The sequence below is a fragment of the Lagenorhynchus albirostris genome, chromosome 7 (genome assembly GCF_949774975.1).
Source record: "Lagenorhynchus albirostris chromosome 7, mLagAlb1.1, whole genome shotgun sequence".
Classification (NCBI taxonomy): Eukaryota; Metazoa; Chordata; class Mammalia; order Artiodactyla; family Delphinidae; genus Lagenorhynchus; species Lagenorhynchus albirostris.
In genome coordinates this window covers 105,306,762-105,333,855 of record NC_083101.1, presented here as the reverse complement: position 1 = coordinate 105,333,855, position 27,094 = coordinate 105,306,762, and the positions used below count along the sequence as shown (strand labels likewise).

At 35.8% G+C, this 27,094-nt stretch overlaps 1 protein-coding gene across 5 annotated transcripts in view; it reads right to left on the bottom strand.

Annotated features, from left to right (window-relative positions):
• HMBOX1 (homeobox containing 1) overlaps positions 1-27,094 on the bottom strand; it is a 175,732-nt gene that overhangs the window by 71,629 nt on the left and 77,009 nt on the right. For all 5 annotated transcript variants that reach the window (XR_009541698.1, XM_060155777.1, XM_060155778.1 and 2 more), the window contains exons 2-4: positions 20,146-20,225; positions 12,746-13,222; positions 4,985-5,070 (exon numbers count right to left, since the gene is read on the bottom strand). Coding sequence is in view for 4 of the 5 variants with exons in the window: in XM_060155777.1 (XP_060011760.1) it covers positions 4,985-5,070; positions 12,746-13,222; positions 20,146-20,168 (586 nt within the window). In the remaining variant the exon portion in view is untranslated. The remainder of the gene's footprint in view (positions 1-4,984; positions 5,071-12,745; positions 13,223-20,145; positions 20,226-27,094) is intronic.

Sequence of the window (27,094 nt, the reverse complement as noted above, 5' to 3'; positions counted from 1 at the left end):
TTCAAGACCCATAGAATGTACAAAACTATCTATACCTAAAGTAAACTATGGACTTTGGGTGACAACGTAGGTTCATATTATAATAAAGTACCACTCTAGCGTAAGATGCTGAGAGTAGGGAAGGCTGTGTGTGTGTGGAGGGGCAGGAGGTATATGGGAACTCTCTATACTTTCTGTTCACTTTTGCTGTGAACCTAAAACTACTCTAAAACATAAAGTCTATTTTTAAAAAAAGGTATATTGACATTTTAGTTGGTTTTTAGTGTCTGGTCTGAAGTTCTACTTTGTAAAGAAATTATCATAATTAAATTGAATACATAGTGCTTTTACTCTTCATTTTAAAGATAACTAAGAAAAGGGGGGCTTCCCTGGTGGCGCAGTGGTTGAGAGTCCGCCTGCCGATGCGGGGGACGCGGGTTCGTGCCCCGGTCCGGGAGGATCCCGCATGCCGCGGAGCGGCTGGGCCCGTGAGCCATGGCCGCTGAGCCTGCGCATCCGGAGCCTGTGCTCCGCAACGGGAGAGGCCACAGCAGTGAGAGGCCCGCATACCGCAAAAAAAAAAAAAAAAAAAAAAAAAAAAAGAAAAGGGAAGTGATCTGAATACAGCTGGAACACTTCTGAAACTGTTTCAGAGCTTCTCTTTATACAAATTCTTACATTTTGGGAATGAGAGTCACTAGATAGGGGTAACATGCATACTTGTTAAATGTACTTAACAGTTTAAAAACAGAACGGAAATTTGACAACTAGAAAAGATACTTGGAAAACATTTGGTCAAACCCCTCGTCTTATAAATAAAGAAACTGAGGCTCAGAGAAGTTACGTGATTTGTCCTGGATCACAAGGCTATTTGACAGAAGGACTAGAATTTTGGGATTCAAAAGTTTAATGGTCACTTTTCCATTATACTGCTATCATTCAAGAAAACAGAATTATGATAAATTTCTTAAAATTCAGAGATGATTAATTTTTCTTCTTTCACTTATTTATTTTTTAAGAGGACATGAATCTAATTAGTATATTTATTTAGCTGATAAGCACTCACTCAAGCATTGCCCATTTACTCATTTATTCTGCCAGCGTGATTTTTCCCAGAGGTCATTTAAAAAGAAAATCATGTTTTAAGAATTCTAATAGCCCAAGAAAATGTTTCACCCTGAAAGTGAATATAAAACATACATATTTATTACTAAAGCAAAGGCTACGTATGTTCCCCACCCCACCACTGTTAGTGAGAATTTAGAAAGTTGCTCGACCTCTTACAGAGGTAAAAATCCACCCTTGGTGGGAGCAGCTGTGACTCTGTGAAAAAAGCTACAAATAACATGCTGGGAAATTCAGCAGGCACTGTTATTATATCCTGTTTATACTGTCATTTTTCCTATCAGTAGGATATTATTTATACAGACCCCACCCATGAACTTCTTGTTTATCTTATTATAGAAATCCTCCAAATCTATAAAAAGAAGCCTCTGTATTTTGTTTCTGGAACAAGCCCATGTGTTATAATTTTGCACCTCACTACACATTTTTATTTAGCATTTCCTTTTGTTATCACCACTCGTTCTCATTTTTATCCCAAGGTTGATTTATTTCATTATTTCACATAATATAGTTAAACTTAACTGCCTTTAAGAGACTCCAATACAGGACAGATTCCAGAGCACCATATCCTAAACTTTATTTTGTGGTAGATTTCACCAGGTACACATTCTTTTAAGATACACTTGATTAATTTGTTTAGACAGAAAAATGTGCCTATATATTAATCAGGTACCCCAAGGAGTGAGCCCTGGGCACCTGGAAGGCTTCCTCACTCGGGCCACTCTATCTCAGGTGGGCCAGTTATGAGGGCCAAGCTTCATACTGATTCTCACTAACTCACCATTCTCTAGCCGGATGTCTTTTCTGGAATGAAAAGCACTGCCCCTGAGTTTAGTTTGATGGCTAGACAGGCTGGGTGAAAATGTAACACAGTAATACATGAGAAATACATGAATTCAGTTAGTTGACCAAAGGGACAATGAACCAATCTGGTTATAAATCATCCTCATTCCCCTGCCTTATGTAAATAATTGAATTAAAGTAGATAAAAGAAAAATACAAATTTCTTAAGGGCAGGAATTAATGCTGCATTTGTTGAGCAAATTAATATTTCTAGAGGAGGAACACCACTGGACAAAGTCATACTGGATAAATTTTCACATGTGTAGCTTGTGTTAGCTTCACCAATACTCCCTTTCTAGGTAAACATGAGATCTTCAGAGAGTATGTGCAATGCTAGACTCTTTGAGCATGTCTAAGAAAGATCTCTGCTTTTAAAGAATACTACTATAAAATGCAGAACTGAAATGAGGTTTAATATCTCAGGGTGGTAAACTAAGTGTATTAATTTCAGAAAAAAGAGAGGTCTACATGGGCTAAAGTGATCAAAGAAGTCAGAATGAGGATAATAACTGAGGTAATGTTGATAAACAGGAATTGATAAGACCAAGGTGAGGAGGTGAAGGTATCCTAGGCACAATCAACGATTTATTAGCATCCAGGTGACCAGAATACTAAAAATGGCACATAGCTGAATCCAGCTAGGGATTATACTGAAAAGGAGAAGGATATAAAGAGAAGGCTGGAGTAGATTATAAAGCGTTTCATTTTCTAGACAATGGAGAACCATTAAAGATATCTGATCAAGGGGAAATGAACCAGCTTTTGGACTAGGAATGAAGAGGAGGAAGAATAAGTTGGGGTGAGGCAGAAATGGGGGCAAGAAGTTTTAACAGTACCAAATCTTATGATTACAGTGGCAAAAGAAAAGTCCATGTGTTATAACAGATAATACCTGTGTAAAAATTTCAACTCTTGCTTTCAAAAACAGGAGATGGCATCATGATGACTGTCACTGACTGGGGCAATGTTAACCAGTGCCAATCCATTGAAATTAGCATCAGGAAAGCTTACCAGTCTCCTAGAACTGCACTTCTCACACCCAGATCACCTGGAGATCTGGTTAAAATGTAAATTCTGATTCAGTAGGTATAGCATGATACTCTGTATCTTTACATTTCTAATAAGCTTCCAATATTGCTGTCCCATGGATTACATTTTGAGTAGCAAGATGCTAAAACATCTTTTAATTTCCCTTTCCAAAAGGCAGTACTGGGGAGAATGGATACATGTATATGTATGGCTGAGTCCCTTTGCTGTACACCTGAAACTATCACAACATTGTTAATTGGCTATACTCCAGTATAAGTTTTAAAAAAACTTAAGGAAAAATATTGAATAGAAAAAACAAAACAAACAGACAAACAAAAACCCCAAAAGGCAGGATTTGATGAATGGTATAACTAATGCTTTAGATATGGCTAAGAAATTCCTTTTAAAGGTATTTTATTATAATTTGCATCAACGTCTGATGGGTTTCAAAAGATATTATTTAAAAAGTCCAAGATGATTCAAGATTCAGGGTATTCAAGACATTCAGAAATATTTCCACTTGGGCAAAATCAACTTTATAATGCTGTCTATAACAGTACGATTTTGTCTTTTTCTTTTTGAGGTTGACAAGCTAGAAGATACTATTGCTACTAATCTTGGGGGCTGAAATAAAAGTCCTGAAAGACAACGCTCCATCTTTCCATAGTGCACATCAGTGGGTTTTGGTAAAACCCACTTAACTTGCCCTTACAATGCCCTTAGCACCATGCCTTAATCCTTGAAGATAAAGGTAACAATTTATTTTAAATATCCTACTGAAAAACAACTGAAGATTATAAAAATTAAATTCACACACTGTCCTTTTGTTTAAGATTTCTAGGCGAAGGGACATGCCTTTAATTAAATTTTTTTTTTTTTACCACGAACGGAAGTGTCATTTATAAAAATACATTACTAGTGTAATATGTTACACACATATTAAAATTGGCTGACCTTAGATTCTTGGGGTGAAATTTAAGACTTCTGAAATCTCAAGTTTCATTTTTAACCAAATAAATGGTCAATAACAACCGTTTAGGTAAATGAGCTTCAATATGTATCAATGTCTAGAGAATAGAAATAGTATCTTAAAATTGGAAGGTACTGTTAAAGATCAGATCCAACTACATCATTGTAGAAGTAAGAAACTGAGGTGCAGAGGCTAAAAAGCCCGAAGTCACAGAGCTGCTAGTGGCATGTTAAAAAAAGGAAGGGGAGGAACAAATTAATTTTCATATCCATCAATGTACAACACACAACAATGTATCAACTACAACATGTAGTTGAAAGAGTTTCTGGTTCCTCTCATGACTAAGACATAGTTGATTTTATTAAGGTCTTATAAATCATTGATATCCAAGAAAGGAAGACTACAGACCAACAAAGAAAACACATGCTACCCCAAAATTCAAGAACTCCATAAAAAATGCAATCTGAATAGAGAATGACACATATACACCACATACTCAGGATGGGGCTGCGGTGGGGTGGGTAATGGGATGGGATATAAAAAACAAAGAGAAGACACTGGTAATTCTTATCTTCTCAGTAATGCTTTGAGGAAAGCTTTCACATATAGAAAAGTGGTTGAAAAAACACAACTTCCTTTACTCTCATGAATCATTTTTTAATTGGTAAAATCAGGGATTGGATTTGGAGGACTGTGAAGCTTTTAAAAATATGAAATGTAGATAGCAGTTGGATGTGCATGTGTCATAAGCTCTGTCACAATTACAAGAAAACCAGAGAATCCTTTTTTAGCCATAAAATAGGGAATTTTGTGCTTATTACAAATGCTGTAAAATTTACAAGCACAAGTAAAAAAAAAAAGTCACTGGAGAAGTTCCAAGATGTCGGAGACAATGGGTTTTAAATCACAGGCATACATTATTATGCCTAAGCTGACAGATCTGCACTGCAATGCAGAAATGCAAGCAATATTCCAACATCTGCACCAGAAGGCAGAGACTAGACAAGATTCCAGAATAAAGGGCTCTTCAGCTCTTACCTGTTACCTGTGCAACAACTGCTTGGGAAATCCTCCGATTGGCAAGAAAGGCTTTGATTTCCTCTTTTATCACACTGCTGTCCCTCCTAACAAAAACAGAAGACAAGACCAACAATGTATGTTGAAGGTAGAAATCCTCATCTTTGCTAAGAAAGGTGAAGCAGAGAGGTGGGGAGAACACAGAAAGAAAGGACACAAAAATAAAGGTAAACAGACCAAGCTTGTGTGAAAATATGAAATTAAAACAAACCAAGAAACACCAAATATTCAAGTCCTAAAACATCACACCATCAGACAGACGCTTTAGTGAATGCCACAGTAGATATAAGTCTCATACCAGAGGACGGTTAATCGCATGCTGTTTATAATTCACATTAGGAACAAGGCTGCCATATGGTATATACAAAGTTTCATTACTGGGTAATGAATATATCTTACACAGACAGAAATCCTAGAAAAATAAAAAGCAACAACAACAACAAAAATCAGTTGTGAGTAGATTGTGGTTTCGCATGTTAACTATGCAACTGCATAAATAATGTTCAGTCCATTTGAAAACCTTTGTTAAAGGAATAGAAATCATCATTCTCACAACTGCTAAATTATTAGCCATTTTAAGAAGGCTCTGCCTTTTAATTCGCCTTCTTTGTCCTGAATAAACCAAAAAAATTTTAAGCAGGATGGGTTGCATATAAAATTTTAATATAAAAGACATTAATTTCCTAGTACATGTAATATACAGAATGCTTAATACTTAAAACTACACTATATTTTGTGTCCTTGGGATTACATATTATAGACCTAATTTTTCCTTCACTAGATGCCTTATAAATTTTTACTTATTTAAAAATTCAACAAATTCTCAAAAGACTAGACATTCACTAGAATGACAATGAATGGCAAGACTTCTGTTTCTCCACCAGAACAAACAGAATACTTCAGTAAAAATTATACTTAAAGCCTTAAAGACCAATTTCGCTTTGAATGTTCAAAAGGATTACATAAATGGAACTTCATTCAAGCTCAAAAGTAACAGAAGAGTGGCAATTTATGGTCTAACACAGGGGGTCAGCAACTATGGCCCATGGACTAATCTGGCCTCCCACCTGTTTTTATACAACCTATGAGCTAGGAATAGTTTTCACAGATGAACATTCACAATCAATTTGAGGACAGGGAATACTAACTTTGAACATGAAGTAAACAAAATATTATCCTCTCCCCACCAAAAAATTCCATTCTTCTCATTAGTAGGCCTGTATTTTAAAAATCATACTCAATTATTAATTATTCTATATTGAATTTTACAAATAAAAATTTGTGATCATTTGTTTTCTCTCTTGTATGTAAGTATCTATATTATATCGACTTTGCCTCTTGGCCACGAAGTCTAAAATGTTTTCCATCTAACCCTTTACAGAAAAAGTTTGTGAACCCCTGATCTGAGACAAAGGGATCATGACATCTTTACCAATCATTTTGTGAATGATCCACAGACTCCTTATAGGAGTTCAAGTCTCTCTACAGATTATTTGGAACAAGGAAAGAAAGTATCCTATCCCCTAAGAATCAGCTGTGATTCACTCAGAGCAGATTTGCAGTCCTTTGCTGAGGAGGAGCTGTACACTCTGTTGGTGAATTCCATGCTCCCTTTGAGGAATTCTGGAAAAGAGCAGAGAAGTGATAGTAGGGACAGCTTCCAACCTGGAGCTCCAGTCTACTCCTCATCTACTGGCTGGAAATCCTAATCAAAAAGATTCCCAAAGAAAGAAATGAAAGAGGCCACTGCCTAATCCAATATTTGAAATTTCTCATACTGATCTAGATACTCCCTAGATTCCTTCCACAATGTTTATTTATATTTGATTCTTTGAAAAGTATCATTCTCATTTAAAAATTATGTATCTGAAAGAAAAAGGCACAAAGAAATACATTTTAATGTCAAACAAAATAACTGTCTACATTATCATATGGCTGTCAAATATCCATCAACAATCAGTAGAGCAAGATAAACTTCAGCAGTATCTATTTCAATTGGCTTATGTAAATAAAACAACCAAATCATTTGGTTTCTGATACAGATGCAAAATTAACCTGAAAAAATTTAAATAAAGCATTGCATTTCAATGTATAGAATGTCCCTCTAGGAAAATGAAAACTGAGTTTAAGAGACTATCTATTAAGGTTAAATAAAAATGTGCTTCTGTGGGGAAAATGATTAAATGGTATTTTCTTGATTACTGATTTAAATTGGAATTTAAATCAATTTATTTAAAATCAATTTCACCTAAAGACTAAGTCACAAAGAGGAGATAACACGCAATATTCCAGTAGGGCATATCCGGTTTGTGAATTATTCACAGCCCTGCAGTATGATATTACCAAGGACTGCAGCAAGACAGAAGGAACCCCAAAAAGTCTGCAAGAGAGCAGCAGTTCACTTACCCTCTCTCAGAGACTATATTTTTAGATCCTTGGCAAGTTTCTAAGCACCCACAATGAGTTTTAAAAAAACCAAAAAAACCGCTTTACTCAACTGCTTTACCAGAGAGAAGCTTTTTCAAGTTGAAGAAAAACATAAAACTTAAAAGATAAGAGTGTGCTTGGGCAAGTCATTTAATAAAGCTGGTTGCATCATCTGGTAAAATGAGAACATTAATACCCCCCACCACAAGCCTTTTAAGATTTTTCTCCAAGCAGTGAAATTAAATTTAAACAAAGTTTAATATCAAATGTGTGTGTGTATATAGTATAAAAAATTTTTAAATTCTTCAATGTAAAACTTTTTGAAACTGTAAAAGCACTACATAAACAATGACTATTATTTTATAATACCCTGGAAAGAATCCCAGGAAAAGAATAAACAAACGATCTGCTCTAAGTATGTAAGACTGAAGTAAACATCTGCACTGGGTATTTTAAAGCACCATGAAAAGACTTCTATACAGTCAATTTAGATACAAGTGTTGTGTCATTTGGTTGGTTACACTAGGTATTTTCAAATAGTAACAGCATTTAACTTTCACTGTGTCCAGTTCTCTTATGTATTTCAAAAACTTCCAGTCTACTGGGTTAAATTTGTTCTTTAAACTTTCACATATTCCCCCTCACTCATTCCACCTTCTTTAACGACCTGCCTCTCCTAATGTTGTCCACACTGTACCCTGTGAAGTCACCAATTTCCTGGTGTGAAAACTCCTTCATTGACTCCAAATTTAACTCTTTCATCTATTCCTTACTTCCTCTCTTCATCTAAAATTTGGCATCTTTAAGGAGAATGAATCCACTTTTCCTCCCTTATCTTATAAAATCTCACACTTCTCATGATTTCTACTCCTCCAGCCTTATGGAATAAAAGTGAAGTGTAGGCTGATCTTTCTTTGACTCTACAGTTTATTTCCAAGATAAGCTACCACTCTATTTGTATCTAACCACTTACATACACTCAGTAATGCCTCTTCGTGAAATTACCCTTTTTAAAGACATCTTAAAATAATAATAATTGCCACCTATTCAGAGAAGTTCTCCCTGATCCTCAGAGCTAAAAAAGATCTTTTCTTCCAATAACTAACTTTACCATTTTGTTTATACTACTCACATGCGAATATATTACATGTTATTCTGTATTATAGTTGCTCCTGATCTGGTCTTATCTCTCCTACTAGCCTACAAAGTCCTTTAGCACAAAGATTGTGTCTTATTCATCATGGGGTTTGCATATAATAGAGCTTAATTTGTTCCATGAATGAACAAATCTGTAGTTGAAGATAAAAGGTTGTAAAATGGAAAACCTGATCTAGATAATTTATAAAACAGCTCTAAATTCTTAATATCAAATATGTTTAAGCTTCCCAAAACAGAATGGAAGAGAGTTATGTATACTAGCTCAAAACGGTAATATTTCCTTTGCTGGAACAAAGGCTATTAAAGACTGAATGTTTAAAAGTGGTACGCTTTAAGATCTTCCATATTCTCTTAGTTGATATACACTACACATTCTGTAGGACCCTTTAAAGTAGACATCTATCTCAAAGACTTCCAGAGATGGAGCAATACCTACCAAGACAGACTATTTCACAGGTGGGAAAATATAATTACACACAAATTCTTTCACATATGAATAAAAACCTTTTCACTTTAATTTCTACTCATGGAGATAAAGCATAATTTAGAATTTTAAAAGATAATGTTAAAACAAAAGCTATTCTATCTGTGTGAACAACATGGTAACTGATTATTATGTCTTATAGAACATAAATCCCTACCTACACAAGTAAATAAGCTATTACTAGGCATATGGATAACCAACTCAGAAGAAAGTCTCAGGATCCTAGATAACATACTAAACACTCATGAAAATTTAGTACGTGGGTAGTTAGGAATAATATCTTTTATATGACATTGTTTATTAATTCTGATTAAGCCTCATTTCAATCGTTATTTTATATATACACAATAGGACAGATACACTTTAATAGGTACACACTATTATATTAGCAGATGTACATATACACCTATATATAAACATATATATTAACAGATGCTTTTAAAAAATATTAACATGGAAAATCGGGCTTTATTCTAGCTCCTGGCTTTAAAATGCTTCCTAAAATGTTATATTCAACAATTTGCTGAGAATTCATATTCTAGTTTCCCTTTCATTTTTTTTTAACCCTGATCAATCCAAAAATGGAAAAAGTAGCATTTACTCTCTTTCTGATTCTTAACAAGCTAATCAGGTATACAGTTACAAATTAATCAAGTTTTACAAAAAAAAAAAAAAAAGCCTCCTTTGTATACCTTGAAATTATTAGGAGTTAAGTTCGTGGACCCAGTGGATTATGAAATTTGAAAGCTCTATCTTACGGCTGAGTGCTCTGGAAGTTGGGGAATGTAAGCATACAAGAGGTGAATTACATATGACACATGTAGAAAAGGAGGCAGGAAGGCATTCAAGGATCCATTCTCCCCACCTACAGACCACCAAATCCAACCCACTATATCACCACAGTGTTGAGTGGGCAAAGGGCAGTGTAGCCCTATGTGGGCACAGGGTACTCAGAAAGATTCACTACCAAAACTTTCTCTAACATTCTACCAAATAAAAACTCATTAGGCTAGTAAGTGATTGATTTGACGTGGCAAATATCACGTGGGGGAAGAGTGGGGGATAAGCCCATTATGGCTTTCACACTTTGTCTTAAGTTACATTAACCACCATTCCTAAAATTTTACTGAAATCTACACACATGAAAAATTTATTTACAGAGGCAACAGATACCAGCGACAGACACACTGGTAATAAAGACATGGGTTAGAATTCAGCTCTGCCACTTAATATTTAAGTTTTCTTGGGTCAATTACTTAATTTTTGTGAATCTCAATTTCTCTGCTCTACCTCACACACAGCATGGTTGTAATGATTAAAAGTGAAACCAGTCATGTAATCAACTTCTCCCTCAAACCTAAGGATTGGTACTATTTGCAAACTTGAGAAAAACAAGAGGTGGGCACAAAGTTAGAGTGCAGATGTGGGTGAGGGCACAATGGCAGAGGACCACAGAGCCAGAAGGGTCAACGAGACCACTACATGAGTAGAGGACACCACAGGAGCAGTTCTAAGAAAGAAGCCGTAAAGTATCCTACCTATGCAACAAGGTAGGATGTATGTAAATTAAATACTGATAACAATTATAAACACATATGTATCTAATGATGACACTTGAATGTGTGTAATTGCTGGATTTAACTACAAACCCTAGTCCTGGCTAAATAGGTTTTCTGTTTATTTTGAGGACACAGTTGAACTACAACACTATGATAACCTTAGAGTTAATAGTCAATTTTTTAGATCATTATAGTCAAGTTTTAGACTCTGGACAATCTTCCAGGGACTTTTGTCCCAAATTTCTTGTTAGGCTAACACACATTTGGGAACTAACTATTGTTTTTAAAGCTCATTAAAACTGATTAACGACGGCAACAACAACAAAAATCAGGCTAGCATTCTAACAAATTTTATTGTTGATACCCACTCTACTAGCATAATTAAAAGCTAACCTTCTTACATTTTAACTACTAAAGTAACTTCTATTTGCCCAAATGGTCCTCTCTCTTAATCTTGACAGTGATATAGATGTTAAATTCAAAAGGAACATCTAAACTTTGGCCAGCTGTTTAAGCAAGTGAAAATGAATTAAAAGCCAAGCTGATCTTTTATATTTTTAAGTTTCACAAAGCTTAAATAATAGGGTCCTGTAGCTGCTCTATGAAACTATTCATTACAGGAATTACGTTGAAATCTATTGGATTGGCCAAAAAGTTCATTCGGTTTTAAGTAAAAATAAAAGACATTTTTCATTTCCACCAAAAACTTTATTGGACAACATATTCATTAACCAAACGAACTTTTTGGCTGACACAATAGATACAATAGTCCGTTTAGCCCAGAATTCCCTATATGGCAGTTCCACCCTAAAAATAAATTCAGGACAGTTTGTTCAAAAGATATTTTACCTTTGTGGTACTATAGGATAGATGTTCCATATGGCAGTATTAAGTCACCATTATACTATCTTCAAGTCCTAAAGTCTTACAGAAGAACTACAACTCATAATTATAGGTTATAATTTTATTTCACAAATTACTGCTACGGTTTCTTTCATATATACTGTAACTAATCTACCTGCAGGCTCTCCTCCCTACTACAGTAGCGATAATCTACTGAAAACAATGCTTTTATCAACTCTTTCCTACAGACCTGTAAGAACTCCTTTAATTTCCACCAAGTTAAACATAAATTATGTATATGGAATTCAAATCTTCCCCAAATCTGTACTGCCTCTTAATATACTATTCTTATTACCATATCTAGCCAATCTGCAGTTTTTATAAGACTAATCATGTCTTGCCTTTTCTACCTGTTACCATTCCCTTAACTTTAAATAAAGCTCCTATATTTCGAAACAGAAGCTATCCTTTAAAGCTTAGCTCAAATTCCTCCATTCAATTGACATATTAAGCCCTTAACATGTGCTAAGGACAGTTCTAGATCCTGGAGACACAACAATGGAAAGCACATCAGTGCTGCCCTCAAAATGTCCCAGGTCCAGGGTGAAGCCTCTCCTAATCACCTCTGTTGAAACTCGACTTCTTTTCTCAGTGTTTCAAACTCTAAGTGTTTACACTTATTTTGTAATAGATAACATTAAATTTGTGTGTGCGTGCGTGCGTGCGTGTGTGTGTGTATGGCATCTATTGCTAAAATTAGAACTTTAGCTTCTTAGGGGTAGAAACCATGTCTATTTTTCTGCTTAAGAACATTGCTTTTTAAATAGATGCTCAAAATTATTTTGTTGATTGGCATGTTGGAGGGAAAAATTAAGAGTATACGTATCATGATAAAGTCATCCTATCAGAACAAGTACTTACAATGGATTTAAGGATTATAATGTGTTTGTTAGAAATGCAGAAAATTCAGATGTTAGTGATTAGAGCCATAAAGAGAAGGCTAACCTTTGCTTTGATAACAGAGAGAATGGAAAAGACTTATCAAGCAGCAAAGAGAAAGAACTTAAGTAGAGAAGAAAATTAAATGTTTTTGAATTAAAAACATAAAAATTTTAATTTTTTTCTTTATCACTAAAGGGGGAGGGGACATCACAGTTCTTATAGGTAAAGAGCTGAAATACAGCTTCATTACTCAAAATCAGTCTTAAGAATATAAACATTTGGAGGACTCTGAATAAGAAAGGAACTAACCTCATTAATTCCTCTACTTTATCATCTACATCTAGGTCCTCTTCTGAGGCTTCAAAACTGTATGACCTCTGACCCATGCTGTTTGCATGGTAGCGAGTTGGTGACATCTTTCCATTGGATGTGGATAATCGCTCGTTATTCTCCCTCCCATTCTGATTGGTAGTACAAGGCTGTGGGGAGGTATCATAACTGTTGCTAGGTGATGGGGACATTCCAGAATGCTGGGTCTGTGTGGAAGCTGTAGCTGTAGAGGAAGATGCTGGAACATTGTTGGTAGTATTCCCATATGAACTTCCTCCGTAGCTGGACCTTCTTCCAAACTTGTCGCTATGCTCTTGATCAAGACGGTCCAAAGTTTCCAAGGCATGGAGAATTTCATGTTTAGTCATTCCAGTACGTCGAAGGCGCTGAAGCAGATCTATCTGCTCTATGGTAAATCTGGGTTCATCTGTATAGTGAGACATGGTTTCCAGCAAACTAAAACAAAAAAAATTTTTTTTAAGTTCCTTTATTTACAATATCTACCAAAGAATATATCATTATGTATTGAGAATGCACAGAAGATAAAATATTTCTATATCAACTTCTTTACTGAAAATGATTAAGACATTATTATTATCATATTATAATAACAGGAATATTTTCTTTTATCAGCAAAACTGACCTAGGAACTCTGTGACTTCATTTACTGTAGACAAACAGTTTGGTAAGCTTAGCCCAAGGAAATACTAATAACCAGCAAGAATATTTAAATGGAAAAGTAAGAGAGGCACACAAAAAAATTTATCAAGCACCATTTCACCCACCACTTTGCAATTTCATGAGTATTTCATCTCTGTAATGTATTCTCTCTTAATAGTTATCCAAGAAATGGATCTTTCGTGGTTGTGGCCATACTGAACTATTCATTTTTCTTAGGAAATTGCTTCTCCATTATGCTTCCTTTAACTAACACAAGATACTGTAGCACACCAGAAAACGTCTCAGAGTCAATAACAATATTAAGTTCAAGGGAGCTGTCAAATATCATAAAAATTCTCACTACTTGAATTCCTTTCTTATAAAACCTGACTTTCTTAAGATTTTTTTAAGTAGGAATTTCTTCTATTTTTATTTTTATAGTTCTAGTGCCGAATAGGTTGCATGGCATGCAGCAGGCTCTCAGTGAGTGCCTGCTGATGGAAATAAATGTCAAAGAATTTTCTCATCCTTTCCAGGTAAATTTCTGCTCTGGCCCAGTTCCCCTAAGCTGTTGGAGATCTATTTCTCTATCCCTCTATACTAAAAATTTATTGAACATGCACTCTAGGCAGGCATTGGGCAAGAGTTTCAGGTAATATAATCTCAGTTCCTGATGACAACCCTCTGTAGTTTTTCTTTTAAGTTTTATATTGATTGATTGATTGTTGAGGAAACTAAGGCTCACAATGCTTTTGTAGCTTGCAAACAAGTCTGATTAAGACATAGAAAAGATTTAAACCTTACTGACTCCAAAAGCATGCATCATTCTGCTTTCCAATATATGGCAGGACTTACTGGAATCAAATGATATGGGACACAGGCTTTTGTCCTTTTTTAAATCTCCTAAACCACTTAGATAAAACCTACTGATGGACTAGTGGTTCTAGTAACAGTTTTTTATATTTAAGATCTTTGCTCCATCTAGAATTTATATTTACCTAATGAGTGTGAAAGGATTTGAGCTTTATCTTTTCCCAAATGGATAGCTCATTTGTCCAATATGCTTTACTGAGTAATACATCTCTTCTCCTCTGGTCTGAAATGCCACCTTTATCATATACAAAATTTCCACAAAAATCTGTATCTACCTTTGGAGTCTCTATTCTATTGCAATGACTGCTTTGTCTTCTAAGTCCTTTTAAAAATAGCAGGCGGGACTTCCCTGGTGGCGCAGCAGTTGAGAATCCGCCTCCCAATGCAGGGGATACAGGTTCGATCCCTGGTCCAGGAAGATCCCACATGCCGCGGAGCAAATGAGCCCGTGTGCCACAACTACTGAACCTGTGCTGTAGAGCCCACATGCCACAATTACTGAAGCCCGCATGCCTAGAGCCCGCGCACCACAACAAAGAGTAGCCCCACTGGCAGCAACTAGAGAGAACCCAACGCAGGCAAAAATAAACAAATAAAATTTTAAAATAAATAAAATTAAAATAAGCAGGCAGAAATCTATAATTTTTATGTGAAACAGTTCTAGTTTTAGAGACAGGCTCATTAAAAATAAAAACAAACATTTTGTGGACCTAAAATAACATGCTGCAGGTCATTTGTGCCCATGGGCCACAGTATCTGCCTTATACCTATAAACATTTTCTTTTGCCCTCTTCCAATATTCATTTGTGACAAGCTATTCATCATAAAAGTCCTCTTTTCATGACAATTACATTCTTTCCTGATTGCCTAGTTTTTTTCCTTCAAGGTTTTATAATGTAAAATTTTAAACACAGAGAAAAGTTGAAATAAATTTACAGTGAATGCCCATACACTAACGACCTAGATTTTACCATTAACATTTTACTTGCTTTACTACATATCCATCCATTCCTTTATGCATCCATCCCTCTATTCATCTCATCTTTTGATGCATTTCAAAATCAGTTACAGACATCTGTACACTTCCCCCTAAATACTTCCACATGTATATCATTAATTAGAGCTCAGTATTTGTTCAGGTATTTTTTCTCTTGAAGTAAAATTTAGATAAAATAAAATATGCAAATCTTATGTTTACCATCTATGAGTTCTGAGAAGTACATCCACCTGTGAAATTCAAACCCCTATGAAGTTACAGAATATTACCATCACCCCAGGAAGTTCCCTCATGCCCCTTCCTGGTCAGTCCCTGTCCTCTTCCCTCAGAGGCAATCACTGCTCAGATTTTTTTCCCATGACAGATTAGTTTTGTCTGTTCCAGAACCTCATCTAAATGGAACTTCTATGTACTCTTTTGTGTAAGGCTTCTTTCAGTATAAAGTTTTTGAGATTCATCTACAATGTTGTATGTATCAGCAGTTTGTTCCTTTTTATTACTGAATAGTACTTCATTGTAGGAATATACCACAGTTTTGTTTAGCCATTCTATTTCGGACACCTGGACGGCTGCCAATTATTAGCTATTCTAAATCTTTGGCAATTACAACTGTACTCTGCTAATTTTCTTGTTAGCTTCATATGCCACCCCCTCCCCCACACCCCCCATAACATACCATCAGCTAGTTGGGAGAGAGAGAAAAAAAAAAACTTTCAACCAGAGTTACTCATTTACTTTTTCTCCTAACTGATGTCAAAAGAACCCTGCTTATTAACACAAATGCTCTATTATTAAAATGCTATGCAGTGTTGGTAATGTTCTGTTCTATGCTAGTTACATTACATAGGTACATTAGCTGTGAACATTCACCAAGTTGTACACTACTGATTTGTACATTTTTCAGTAGGTATATTACATTCAAAATTTGTTGAAAAGCTGTGTAAACATTTTCCTAATGGCTTATAAGAGACACTTGACACTTTAGTTTCTATCTTAACCCTCAGCCCTTGGTCCTTTCTATCAAGTGCTTAGTAACACATTAATTCTTAATCCTAGGAAGTTCTTTTTAAAAGTAGCTGCCAAGGGCTTCCCTGGTGGCGCAGTGGTTCGGGGTCCGTCTGCCGATGCGGGGGACGCGGGTTCATGCCCTGGTCCGGGAGGATCCCGCGTGCCGCGGAGCGACTGGGCCCGTGAGCCATGGCCGCTGGGCCTGCGCGTCCGGAGCCTGTGCTCCGCGGCAGGAGGGGCCACAGCGGTGAAAGGCCCGCGTACCGCAAAAATATAAAAAATAAAAAAATTTTTTAAAGTAGCTGCCAAATCCCTTTAGTAATCCAAATAATTTACCTCTTAACTTAATGATTTGGTAAATTCAGGTTTCTGTACGTTATTCTTTGCTCTTGAAAATGGAGTTGTCCATTGCTAACTTCATGCTTTGAAGGTCTTCATACTTTCAAAATTCACCATAAACTGACCTTGTTTAGATACAAGATTTCAAGGACTGTTTTATTATACAGACAAAAAAAATCAATTATGATATTTTCCTATCCCATTTATATCAGAGCAGATAGGATTCTGTATATAATTCTTCAAACGTCTCTCTGTATGGAACAGCGCTCTGTATATATTAGCATAAAACTAAAATAAATTACAAGAATTTAACCTGTTAACTGAAAAGTATCCATCCTAAAGCTTATATTAGAACTACCAGAACTAAAGATTCCACAGTATCTGAAGCAATGTAATATTATGTTATTTCAGATCCTTGACTATGGGAAACATTTTTAATCCAAAGTCATAAAAGGATATAACAGAAGGCACCTATTATTTTGTCTGCACAGAATGCCTCATTGTTTCCAATCACATGTTCTTGGGGATGTCACTCAAAATACCCTACCTTCTGGCCAACAGCGTGGGCACACAAGGAAACCAAGCCTTGTTCTCCTCAAAATATTCAGGTTAGAGTAGAAGGAAGATGGACAGTCACTGTAACTGTGCTCAGCTGTGGGAAGATGTTAGTCTGGTATATTCCTCACCATGCAGAAGAAGCTAGTTTGTAGGAAACTAAAGCAGGCATACTAAGAAATGCAGAGCAAAGGGGAAAGTTCTACAGTGTTCATATCCCTTGTTCTAGTCATTCCTAAGCCCCTACCTCATCCCTGCTCTTCTTCCCCACCAGGGGTTGAACCCGTGCCCCCTGCAGTGGAAGCGCAGAGTCTTAACCACTGGACCACCACGGAAGTCCACTCCTGCTCTTCTTGCTATATTGTTATGTAAGAGCATAAACTTCCCTTTATGCTTCACCTTGTTTAAATTAGATGTCTGTGCCTTGCACCAAGAGAGGTCCCTAATACAAAGATATACCTTACGTAAAAAGATCTACAATTGCTAGAATAAAATGTATGACTCCTATAGAGCAGAATGATAGTGGCATAATGAGCAGGATCAAATCATGCATATGACACTGAAGGTACAATATTTTACTGAGAAAATGCCAAGATTAGAAGCTTTCTTGGATATTGAGAACAATATTCCAGTGGCATTAACATAAACAAGGTACACATTCTGTCATTTTCGAATTTTATTTCTTATAATTCACCTAGTTTAAGCACATAATCATGAAATTATGGCTAAAATGACCTAAAAAGGTCATCTAAGTCCATGATACCAGCAATTCTTTTATAACAGAAAAAGATAACATGTAAGAACTGAATTAATTTTCCTATGTAGCAGAAGAACTGTTCACAGGATAAGGAACATCTTTCACTTCAAATTACTAATCTGAATTCAGACTCAGGCCAACAGTAATTGAAAATGATGTGAGAAGAATTTTGACACTGTAATAACACAGACAATGTCTGAAGCATAAAAGAACAATTAAATTCAGGAATTATGCCTCAGTTCATAAACTGACATTCTAAAAGACCATACTACTAGACCATAATAGTAAACGTATTTTACAATAAATTTTACCCCACTTGGAAATGTAAACCCTTCTTGGATAAGGCCCGAGGTCCAGAACATACTTTCTTAAACTAAATCCTATAATCATGAAGGTTAAAGCATTCACAAATGATTAATCTTGAAATCATATGTGCAAAAATGACACAACTACCTTACCTGTAAATCATCAACAGATAATAAGACCTTATTGGATAACACAGCATTTTCTTCAGCTTGACTGCTGTCTTTATCTTTTTATCTAGAATGACTAGGCAAAATATGGTCTAGTCATGTATTAGTTTTGTTTGTCATATATGGTATTTATTCCATGATGATTTAACACATTATTGCATCAGTCATAATATTAACCAACTAAAGACGTACTAAGGCCCTTCTTACTATTTATGGCACATTACACACACAATTATTATTACCATCAAAGGAGAGGCAATTTTAAAGTAAGAAAATGACAAGAGTGAGAATAAGTAAGAAATGAAATTTGCTGGGGATTGAGCTTCACAGTATGGTAAAATGATTCTATAATTCAAACCAATGGCAGAACTGACTAACGCAGAGAAGAGAGACTATGACTACAGATAATAGTATAAAAATGTTCTTTTCATAATAAAAAGATTTTGAGAAAAATAAGATTATATTCAATTTACAATCATACTTTAATAGCTATTTTTAAATTACCACTAATTAAGGTTGAGATTTTTAAATTACAGCCACCTTATACACATTTGGGAAAATAAAATCCTAGTGTTGATAAAAACATGCAAGTTTACAGAGGGAGATATAAATTAGGTGTGCAATCAGAGAACAGGAGACCATTTAGACAAAAATCATTCAACTAACACTTATTGAGTGACCCCTGTGTGTCAGATCATGTACAAGGCAGAGAGGATGCAACAAGGAACAAATTAGGCAAAAATTCCTGGCCTCATGATGCTTAATTACATTCTAATGGCTATAGAAAATAGCCATTAACAAATAAATTGTATTTTTTAAAAAAGGGAAACTCAGGCCCAAAGCAAACACAGTGCCTTCCCTTTCCCAAGGACACAGCTACTTAGCAGCAACTCAGGCTACAGTTCACACCACCTGGCCTATTCCTGAGACTTTTAGATATATGATAAAGCCAATGAGAGAAGAAAAAAGTTTAACAAAAAACCTAAACAACAAGGAAAATCTATCTTAATGTCTACTTACTGGATTATAGAACTGTCAACCAAAACAGAAGGAATTTAATTGAAATATTGGTTGACCCAAATTTTAGAAAATGCTTACGCTAAAGACACTCTGCACTAGACTCTAAAGATGTACTTAATGAGCTAATAGATACTTTATCTACTCTAGAATACTTTTATTCAGAGGCCTATTTAATATGAACTAGTGGTTACAGCTCATGTCCTAGCACAAAAAAAACTCTCTACATAATACCACCATCCAATTTGTATTTTTTGCCAGACTCCAAAGAAAGTCTACCAGCTACATTAGCTAATAGACTTAACTACATTATCATCCCCAGTAGGTAAAGAAAATGGCTAAGGTGTTTAGTAGTTTGCATACAAAAGGCAGCATTAAGGTAGCATTCTTCCAATATTCTGCTTGTCACAGGTATTTAATACCAGCCATCTGTTTCACAAATTTCTAGGCTATTAAGCAGTTTAAAATTATATGTAATTTTATGTTCAATTGAAAATTAATGTTAGACTTCAAACTTGAAACAAATGGTAAAAGAAAAAGTTGATAGATTTGAAAATTCATTCCTTACCACATAACTATGAAAAAATTCTTTCAACTCTACAAACGCCTGCTGTCATTTGTGAATCATAATCATAATGATTTTTAAATTTTATTAAAACAATTGAGAGGATGAAAATTAAGAGAAGAATTAGATACTTACACCACTGGAAAGGAACTGAGCATACTTTACATGAGGTGAATCAATATCTTTTCTAGAGATGATCAGCGTTATTTATCATTCTGTGGAATAAAGACAGAAAATTCAGAAATAGTTTTTAATCAAGTATTGAACAAAAATTTTAATTATATACTTAAGGATTAACAGTTAACATCAGATACTCATGATTTTAAAATTATTTTGTAATTCTGAAAGGAAACATTGGTTTGAAGGAAAATTTTAAAAATAGAAAAATGCTTTTGATAGCTTTCAAAATCATTCACTTGGAAAAAGTAATGAAAATCATACCCCTGAAGCTTAATCTGTTACCAGACACCACTGAGGGAAACAGATTTAAACATGCAATGGAATATATACATATACACACACTGTAGTGACATTCAAGATAACTTGTTGATAATAACATCAATGCATTTATGTAGAATCCTATAAACAAAATCCACACCACAGCATGATTTCAGCTAACAGTCTTAACTGTGGGGTAAATCATGGGGTCTAGTTCCAAGTCTATTACTTATTTTACTGCTAGCCAAATCTTCAGTGACTGAATTTCTCTAAGTCTCAATCTCCGCATCTATAAAACAGGGATAATAGATAACTACTTCAAAACACTACAAGAATTTAAAACATTTTTTAAATGGTGGTGATGAAGCACTTCACAAACTATCAAGTAGCAGAGACTATTAATACCAGTTTAAAAAAGACACCAATACCCACGTCGATTCCTGAACAGAGTGTAAGTTAATAATGGAGTGAGTCTAGTACTTCTATCTTCTGATTAGCATTCTACTGCTTTATTCAGCATTCAGACACTGTGACCCCTTTCAATTCAGACATAGATCTGAACAAAAAGTGAAATCTACCATTCACAGTTTAGGAGCTAAAGATCATGTATTACTGACTGAACTTATTAGCAGTTTCAAACCATAATCTATAGAGGCAGCTATTTCCATGAACTCAAAGTTAATATTATAAATTAGACCAAAGTTAAAAATGTTGATGTCAAAAACTCTCTCATTAAAATACACATTCAGCGCTGAATTATATAAAGCAAGACCAAAGTGTCTAACAGTGACTAATGATATATGTGAAATGTACAGGGTAAAGTTAGAAATCTTTCATATTTCATATCCTAAATTGTAGCTTTAATGAAGTTCCTGCTGTAGTTAATTTTATTGCTGACTTAAGAAACACTGGTCCTAAAAGGTAGATATAAAATACAAAGAAAATCTACTGAAAATATTGTTGATTACATTTCCTAGACAAAATAGCAACACCAAGCCACAAAACTGATTACTGGTCAATACACGTTTTTTCCACTCTTGCTCAAATGCAGTTAAAATATACTAAGTATTTACTTGCCCTGACATAGGCACAAGGTCATAATATGAGTAAGATATGGTCCCAGCAGTGTAGAACCTTATTAAACTATGGGGAAGGGTCATATAAAAATCACATACACACACAACCTTCTAATAAAAGGCATAATGTGATAAGTCTAAAAATTCAAGGTCTATGAGAATAACAATTTAGAAATTAATTTAGGTCACAGAGAACTGGGAAGACTTCTTCAAGTGAGATCTCAGCTGTTATCTGAAGTTTAGAATAAGACTTCCACCAAACCAAAGTGTGAAGGGAGGTTAGAATCAGTGGAGGAAAGAATCAGGGAGAAGGAACAATTAAAAGAGATTATGAAGGATGATTAGGGAATAAGTAGACCTGTGTTGTTGGCCTTTAACATGTATGTATGAGAAGACAGGTAGAAAGGGAGGACTTCCACTATCTATGGAGGGCTGGTAAATGCCTTGCAGTAATTCTGACCTTTATTCTGTAAGAATGCGAATGATGCTACAGCTGAATCAGACAATCTAGGAAGTAAATCACCAAAGACCCTCATTTCACAGATGAGGAAACTGAGATTAAGACACTGATACAGACCTGTATAACTGCAAATCACTGAATTCATGTCATTTATATTTCAGATATAAATGGGCTAAAAATATTCTATAAAAATAAAATATTCTAAGAACAGAAGACCAAGCAAGCATGGTGCTATGAGTTCTCTACTCTCAGGTTCAACGTCACAGAGCCCTCCTAGCATAAGAGACAGATTTTTTTTAAGCTGACAGATTAAAAATGTATATTAAAATCACACCCATTAGAATGGCTATAATCAAGAAACAGAAAATAACAAGGATTGGCACAGATGTGGATAAAATAAAAGCTTTGTGTGCTGCCGATGAAAATGTGTAATGGTGGTGCCACTATGGAAAATACAATAGTATGGCAGTTCCTCAAAACAATTAAACACAGATTACCATAAGATCTGCAATTCTACTTCTGGGTGTATACCCAGAAGAAGTGAAAGCAGGGACTCGAAAATATATTTGTACACCCAAGTTTATAGCAGCATATTCACAAAAGCCAAAAGGTGGAAACAAACTCAAATGTCCATAGATGGTTGAATGGCTAAACAAAATGTGGTACACACATAACATATAAGGGAATATTATTCAGCCTTAAAAAACAAGGAAATTCTGACATAGTAACATGGATGAACCCTGAAGGCATTACACTAAGTGAAACAAGACAGTCACAAAAGGTCAAATACTGTATAATTCCACTTTTAAGAGGTATTTAGAGTCATCAAATTCAAATAGAAAGTAGAATGGTGCTTGAATGGGGCTGTGGAAGGGGGAGTTATTGTTTAATGGTACAAAGTTTCAGTTTGGGAAGATGAAAAAGTTCTAGAGATGGATGACAGTGATGGTTGTACAACAATGTTTACTGTGCTTAATGTCACTGAACTGTATGCTTAAAAATGGTTAAAATGGTAAATTTTATATTATATTTTATTACTGCAAAAAGTAGAGTATTATAATAAAAGAAAATGTACATTAAAAGGTATCAGGGATAAAAGTTCAAGGATGCTGATCATATTTAAGCACCCAGCTATAAAAAGCAAGTAAGTTATAAAAGATAAAAAATCAGCTCCTCATTGGACTTCTAATCTGTTATACTTTAAAAAAAGAGAAAGAAAGAGTTGAATAACATTCACAGGGGACAAGGAGAAAAGAATTCCATACCAACAAAACTTACACTTTGATACATGAAAAAAATTGCAAATATGCAAGAATTGAGAGAGTGTATTTTCTCAGTTATCCCAACTGAGAAAAATAATTGAGAAAGGGTTCTAAATAAGAAAAAATAAACCAGAATAGAGACATGGTAACAGGGAAGATGATGAGAAAGGGTAATATAAGCAACGAATCTTTCAGTTTATATCATGTAATATACATTTAGATAATAACCGAATATCTAAGAATGTATAACTTACATGATAAATAAGGACTCTTGAAACAAAGGACTTTATCCCCAAAGAAATTTTAATAGATATCTATTCAAGATGTACTAAACAATCTATTCAAAATAAAAGAGTTGTAGGCAGGGGAGATGGAGGGAGGCAGAAGTAAAAGTACTCCCAAGATCTGAAAGAAGAGAACGAGGGGAAAACAGAAGAGAGGCAGAAAATAAAAGTACTCTAAAGGTCTCATCTTTTCATGGTCAAGAAGACACCTGGGAGAAAAATGCGCATCTTTTTGGGGAAAATAGTATTTTGTTTTAATTTATTTTGTTCTCTGCAAAAAATGCAGAGAAACATGTATCAATCGAGGTATAATTTCAAGGTCAAAAGTATTGAGTGGGGACTTCCCTGTTGGCGCAGTGGGTAGGAATCCACCTGCCAATGCAGGGGACACGGGTTCGAGCCCTGGTCTGGGAAGATCCCACATGCCACGGAGCAACTAAGCCCGTGTGCCACAACTACTAAGCCTGCACTCTAGAGCCCGTGAGCCACACTACTAAGCCTGCACTCTAGAGCCCGCGAGCCACACCTACTGAGCCTGCGCGCCTAGAGCCTGTGCTCCGCAACAACAGAAGCCACTGCAGTGAGAAGCCTGTACACGGAAACAAAGAGTAGCCCCTGCTTGCTGCAACTACAGAAAGCCCATGAGCAGCAATGAGGACCCAACGCAGCCAAATACATAAATTAATTAAATAAATTTGAGGTAAAAAAAGTATCGAGTAGGATAAAGATTATACAATTGTAAAATATACAGTTTATGACCAATATGAGTTATAAAGTTGTATATACCAAATAACACAGCAGGTAATAAAGCAAAACTTATTAGAGCTTTAATAATTTTATTTTTAAAGATACAAATACACTCACTGATGTGTATAAAATTGATGACTAATAAGGACCTGCCATATAAAAAATAAATAAAATAAAATTCAAAAATTTTTAAAAAGCAAAGAAAAAAAAGATACAAATATACTGAGTTATTTCAGTATACCTTGTAGAAGAGACAAATATAGTTCCAAAAAACAAAAAACAGAAATTATATTAACAATAAACTAATTTCAGAGATACGTAATATAGAAAATTTAGGAAAAGGTACCAAAAATATTTTGTTATAAATGACGAGATGACCTAGATAATCTTTGGATCAAAGAAGAAATCAAAAGAGAAATTATGATTTACATAGTAAGCTACAACATAAAATAGCTATGATTTAATAATCATAATAAAAACCCAGGTGACCTAGCAAAATTTGTATTCAGAAGTAAATTTATGGCCTTAATAGCTTTTAATATTTTTAAAAGGCAGAGGTGGGGGGAAAACCCAGTAAATAAGAAATTAGAAAAAATACAAACTGTATCAAAATGAACTAGGAAGAAAGAACTAAGAGATACTATTTGACATTAATATAAAGTAAAGAAGTTATAGAAAGCATAAATAAGTCCAAAAGCTAGCTCTCTGAAACATGATTAAAGAATCAGAGAGTCTAATAAGGGGGTGGAAAAAAAAAGAGTGAGAGGGAAAACTCACGATAGTCAAAATGAAAAGAGAAATCATAAGTATAGGAGAGAATTAAGAAAATAAGACAGGGCTTCCCTGGTGGCACAGTGGTTGAGAGTCCACCTGCCGATGCAGGGGACACAGGTTCGTGCCCCGGTCCGGGAAGATCCCACATGCCATGGAGCGGCTGGGCCCGTGAGCCACGGCCGCTGAGCCTGCGTGTCCGGAGCCTGTGCTCCACAACGGGAGAGACCACAACAGTGAGAGGCCCGCGTACCGCAAAAAAAAAAAAAAAAAAGAAAGAAAAGAAAATAAGACAAAGCTAAGAAAATACAAATGCAATTTCTTGGCAATTCATTTGAAAACCGAAGAGAAAAATGTTTTCCCAGTAAGACAGAAAATATCAAAATTGACCCAAGAGAAATGAACTGAGTAGAACCAAATAGCACGAATTAAAGGTAATTAAAACTCTACTGAAGGAGGAGGAACTAAGATGGCAGAGTAGAAGGATGTGCTCTCACTCCCTCTTGTGAGAACATGAGAATCACAACTAGCTCCTGGACAATCATCGACAGGAAGACACTGGAACTCACCAAAAAAGATACCCCACATACAAAGACAAAGGAGAAGCCACAACGAGACGGTAGGAGGGGTGCAATCACAGTAAAATCAAATCCCATAACTGCTGGGTGGGTGACTCACAGACTGGAGAACACATACCACAGAAGTCCACCAACTGGAGGAGTGAAGGTTCTGAGCCCCACGTCAGGCTTCCCGACCTGGGGGTCCGGCAACGGGAGGAGGAATTGCTAGAGAACCAGACTTTGAAGCCTAGTAGTATTTCACTACAGGACATCGACAGGACTGGGGGAAACAGAGACTCCACTCTTGGAGGGCACACACAAAGTAGTGTGCGCATCGGGACCCAGGGAAAGGAGCAGTGTCCCCAGGGGAAGCTGAACCAGACCTAACTGCTAGTGTTGGAGGGTCTCCTGCAGAGGTGGGGGGTGGCTGTGGCTCGCTGTGGGGACAAGGACACTGACAGCAGAAATTCTGGAAAGTACTCCTTGGCGTGAGCCCTCCCAGAGTCTGTCATTAGCCCCACCAAAGAGCCCAGGTAGGCTCCAGTGTGGGGTTGCCTCAGGCCAAACAACCAACAGGGAGGGAACTGAGCCCCACCCATCAACAGTCAAGCAGATTAAAGTTTTACTGAGCTCTGCACACCAGAGCAACACCCAGATCTACCCACCATCAGTCCCTCCCATCAGGAAACTTGCTCAAGCCTCTTACATAGCCTAATCCACCAGAGGGCAGACAGCAGAAGCAAGAACTACAATCCTGCAGCCTGTGGAACAAAAACCACATTCACAGAAAGATAGACAAGATGAAAAGGCAGAGGGCTATGTACCACATGAAGCAACAAGATAAAGCCCCAGAAAAACAACTAAATGAAGTAGAGATAGGCAACCGTCCAGAAAAAGAATTCAGAATAATGAGAGTGAAGATGATCCAGGACCTCGGAAAAAGAATGGAGGCAAAGATCGAGAAGATGCAAGAAATGTTCGACAAAGACCTAGAAGAATTAAAGAACACACAACAGAGATGAACAATACAATAACTGAAATGAAAACTACACTAGAAGGAATCAATAGCAGAATAACTGAGGCAGAAGAACAGGTAAATGACCTGGAACACAGAATGGTAGAGTTCACTGCTGCGGAACAGAATAAAGAAAAAAGAATGAAAAGAAATGAAGACAGCCTAAGAGACCTCTGGGACAACATTAAATGCAAAAACATTCACATTATAGGCGTCCCAGAAGGAGAAGAGAGAGAGAAAGGACCAGAGAAAATATTTGAAGAGATTATAGTCAAAAACTTCCCTAACATGGGAAAGGAAATAGCTACCCAAGTCCAGGAAGCACAGCGAGTCCCATACAGGATAAATGCAAGGAGAAACACACTGAGACACACAGTAATCAAACTGGCAAAAATTAAAGACAAAGAAAAATTATCGAAGGCAGCAAGGGAAAAACGACAAATAACATACAAGGGAACTCCCATAAGGTTA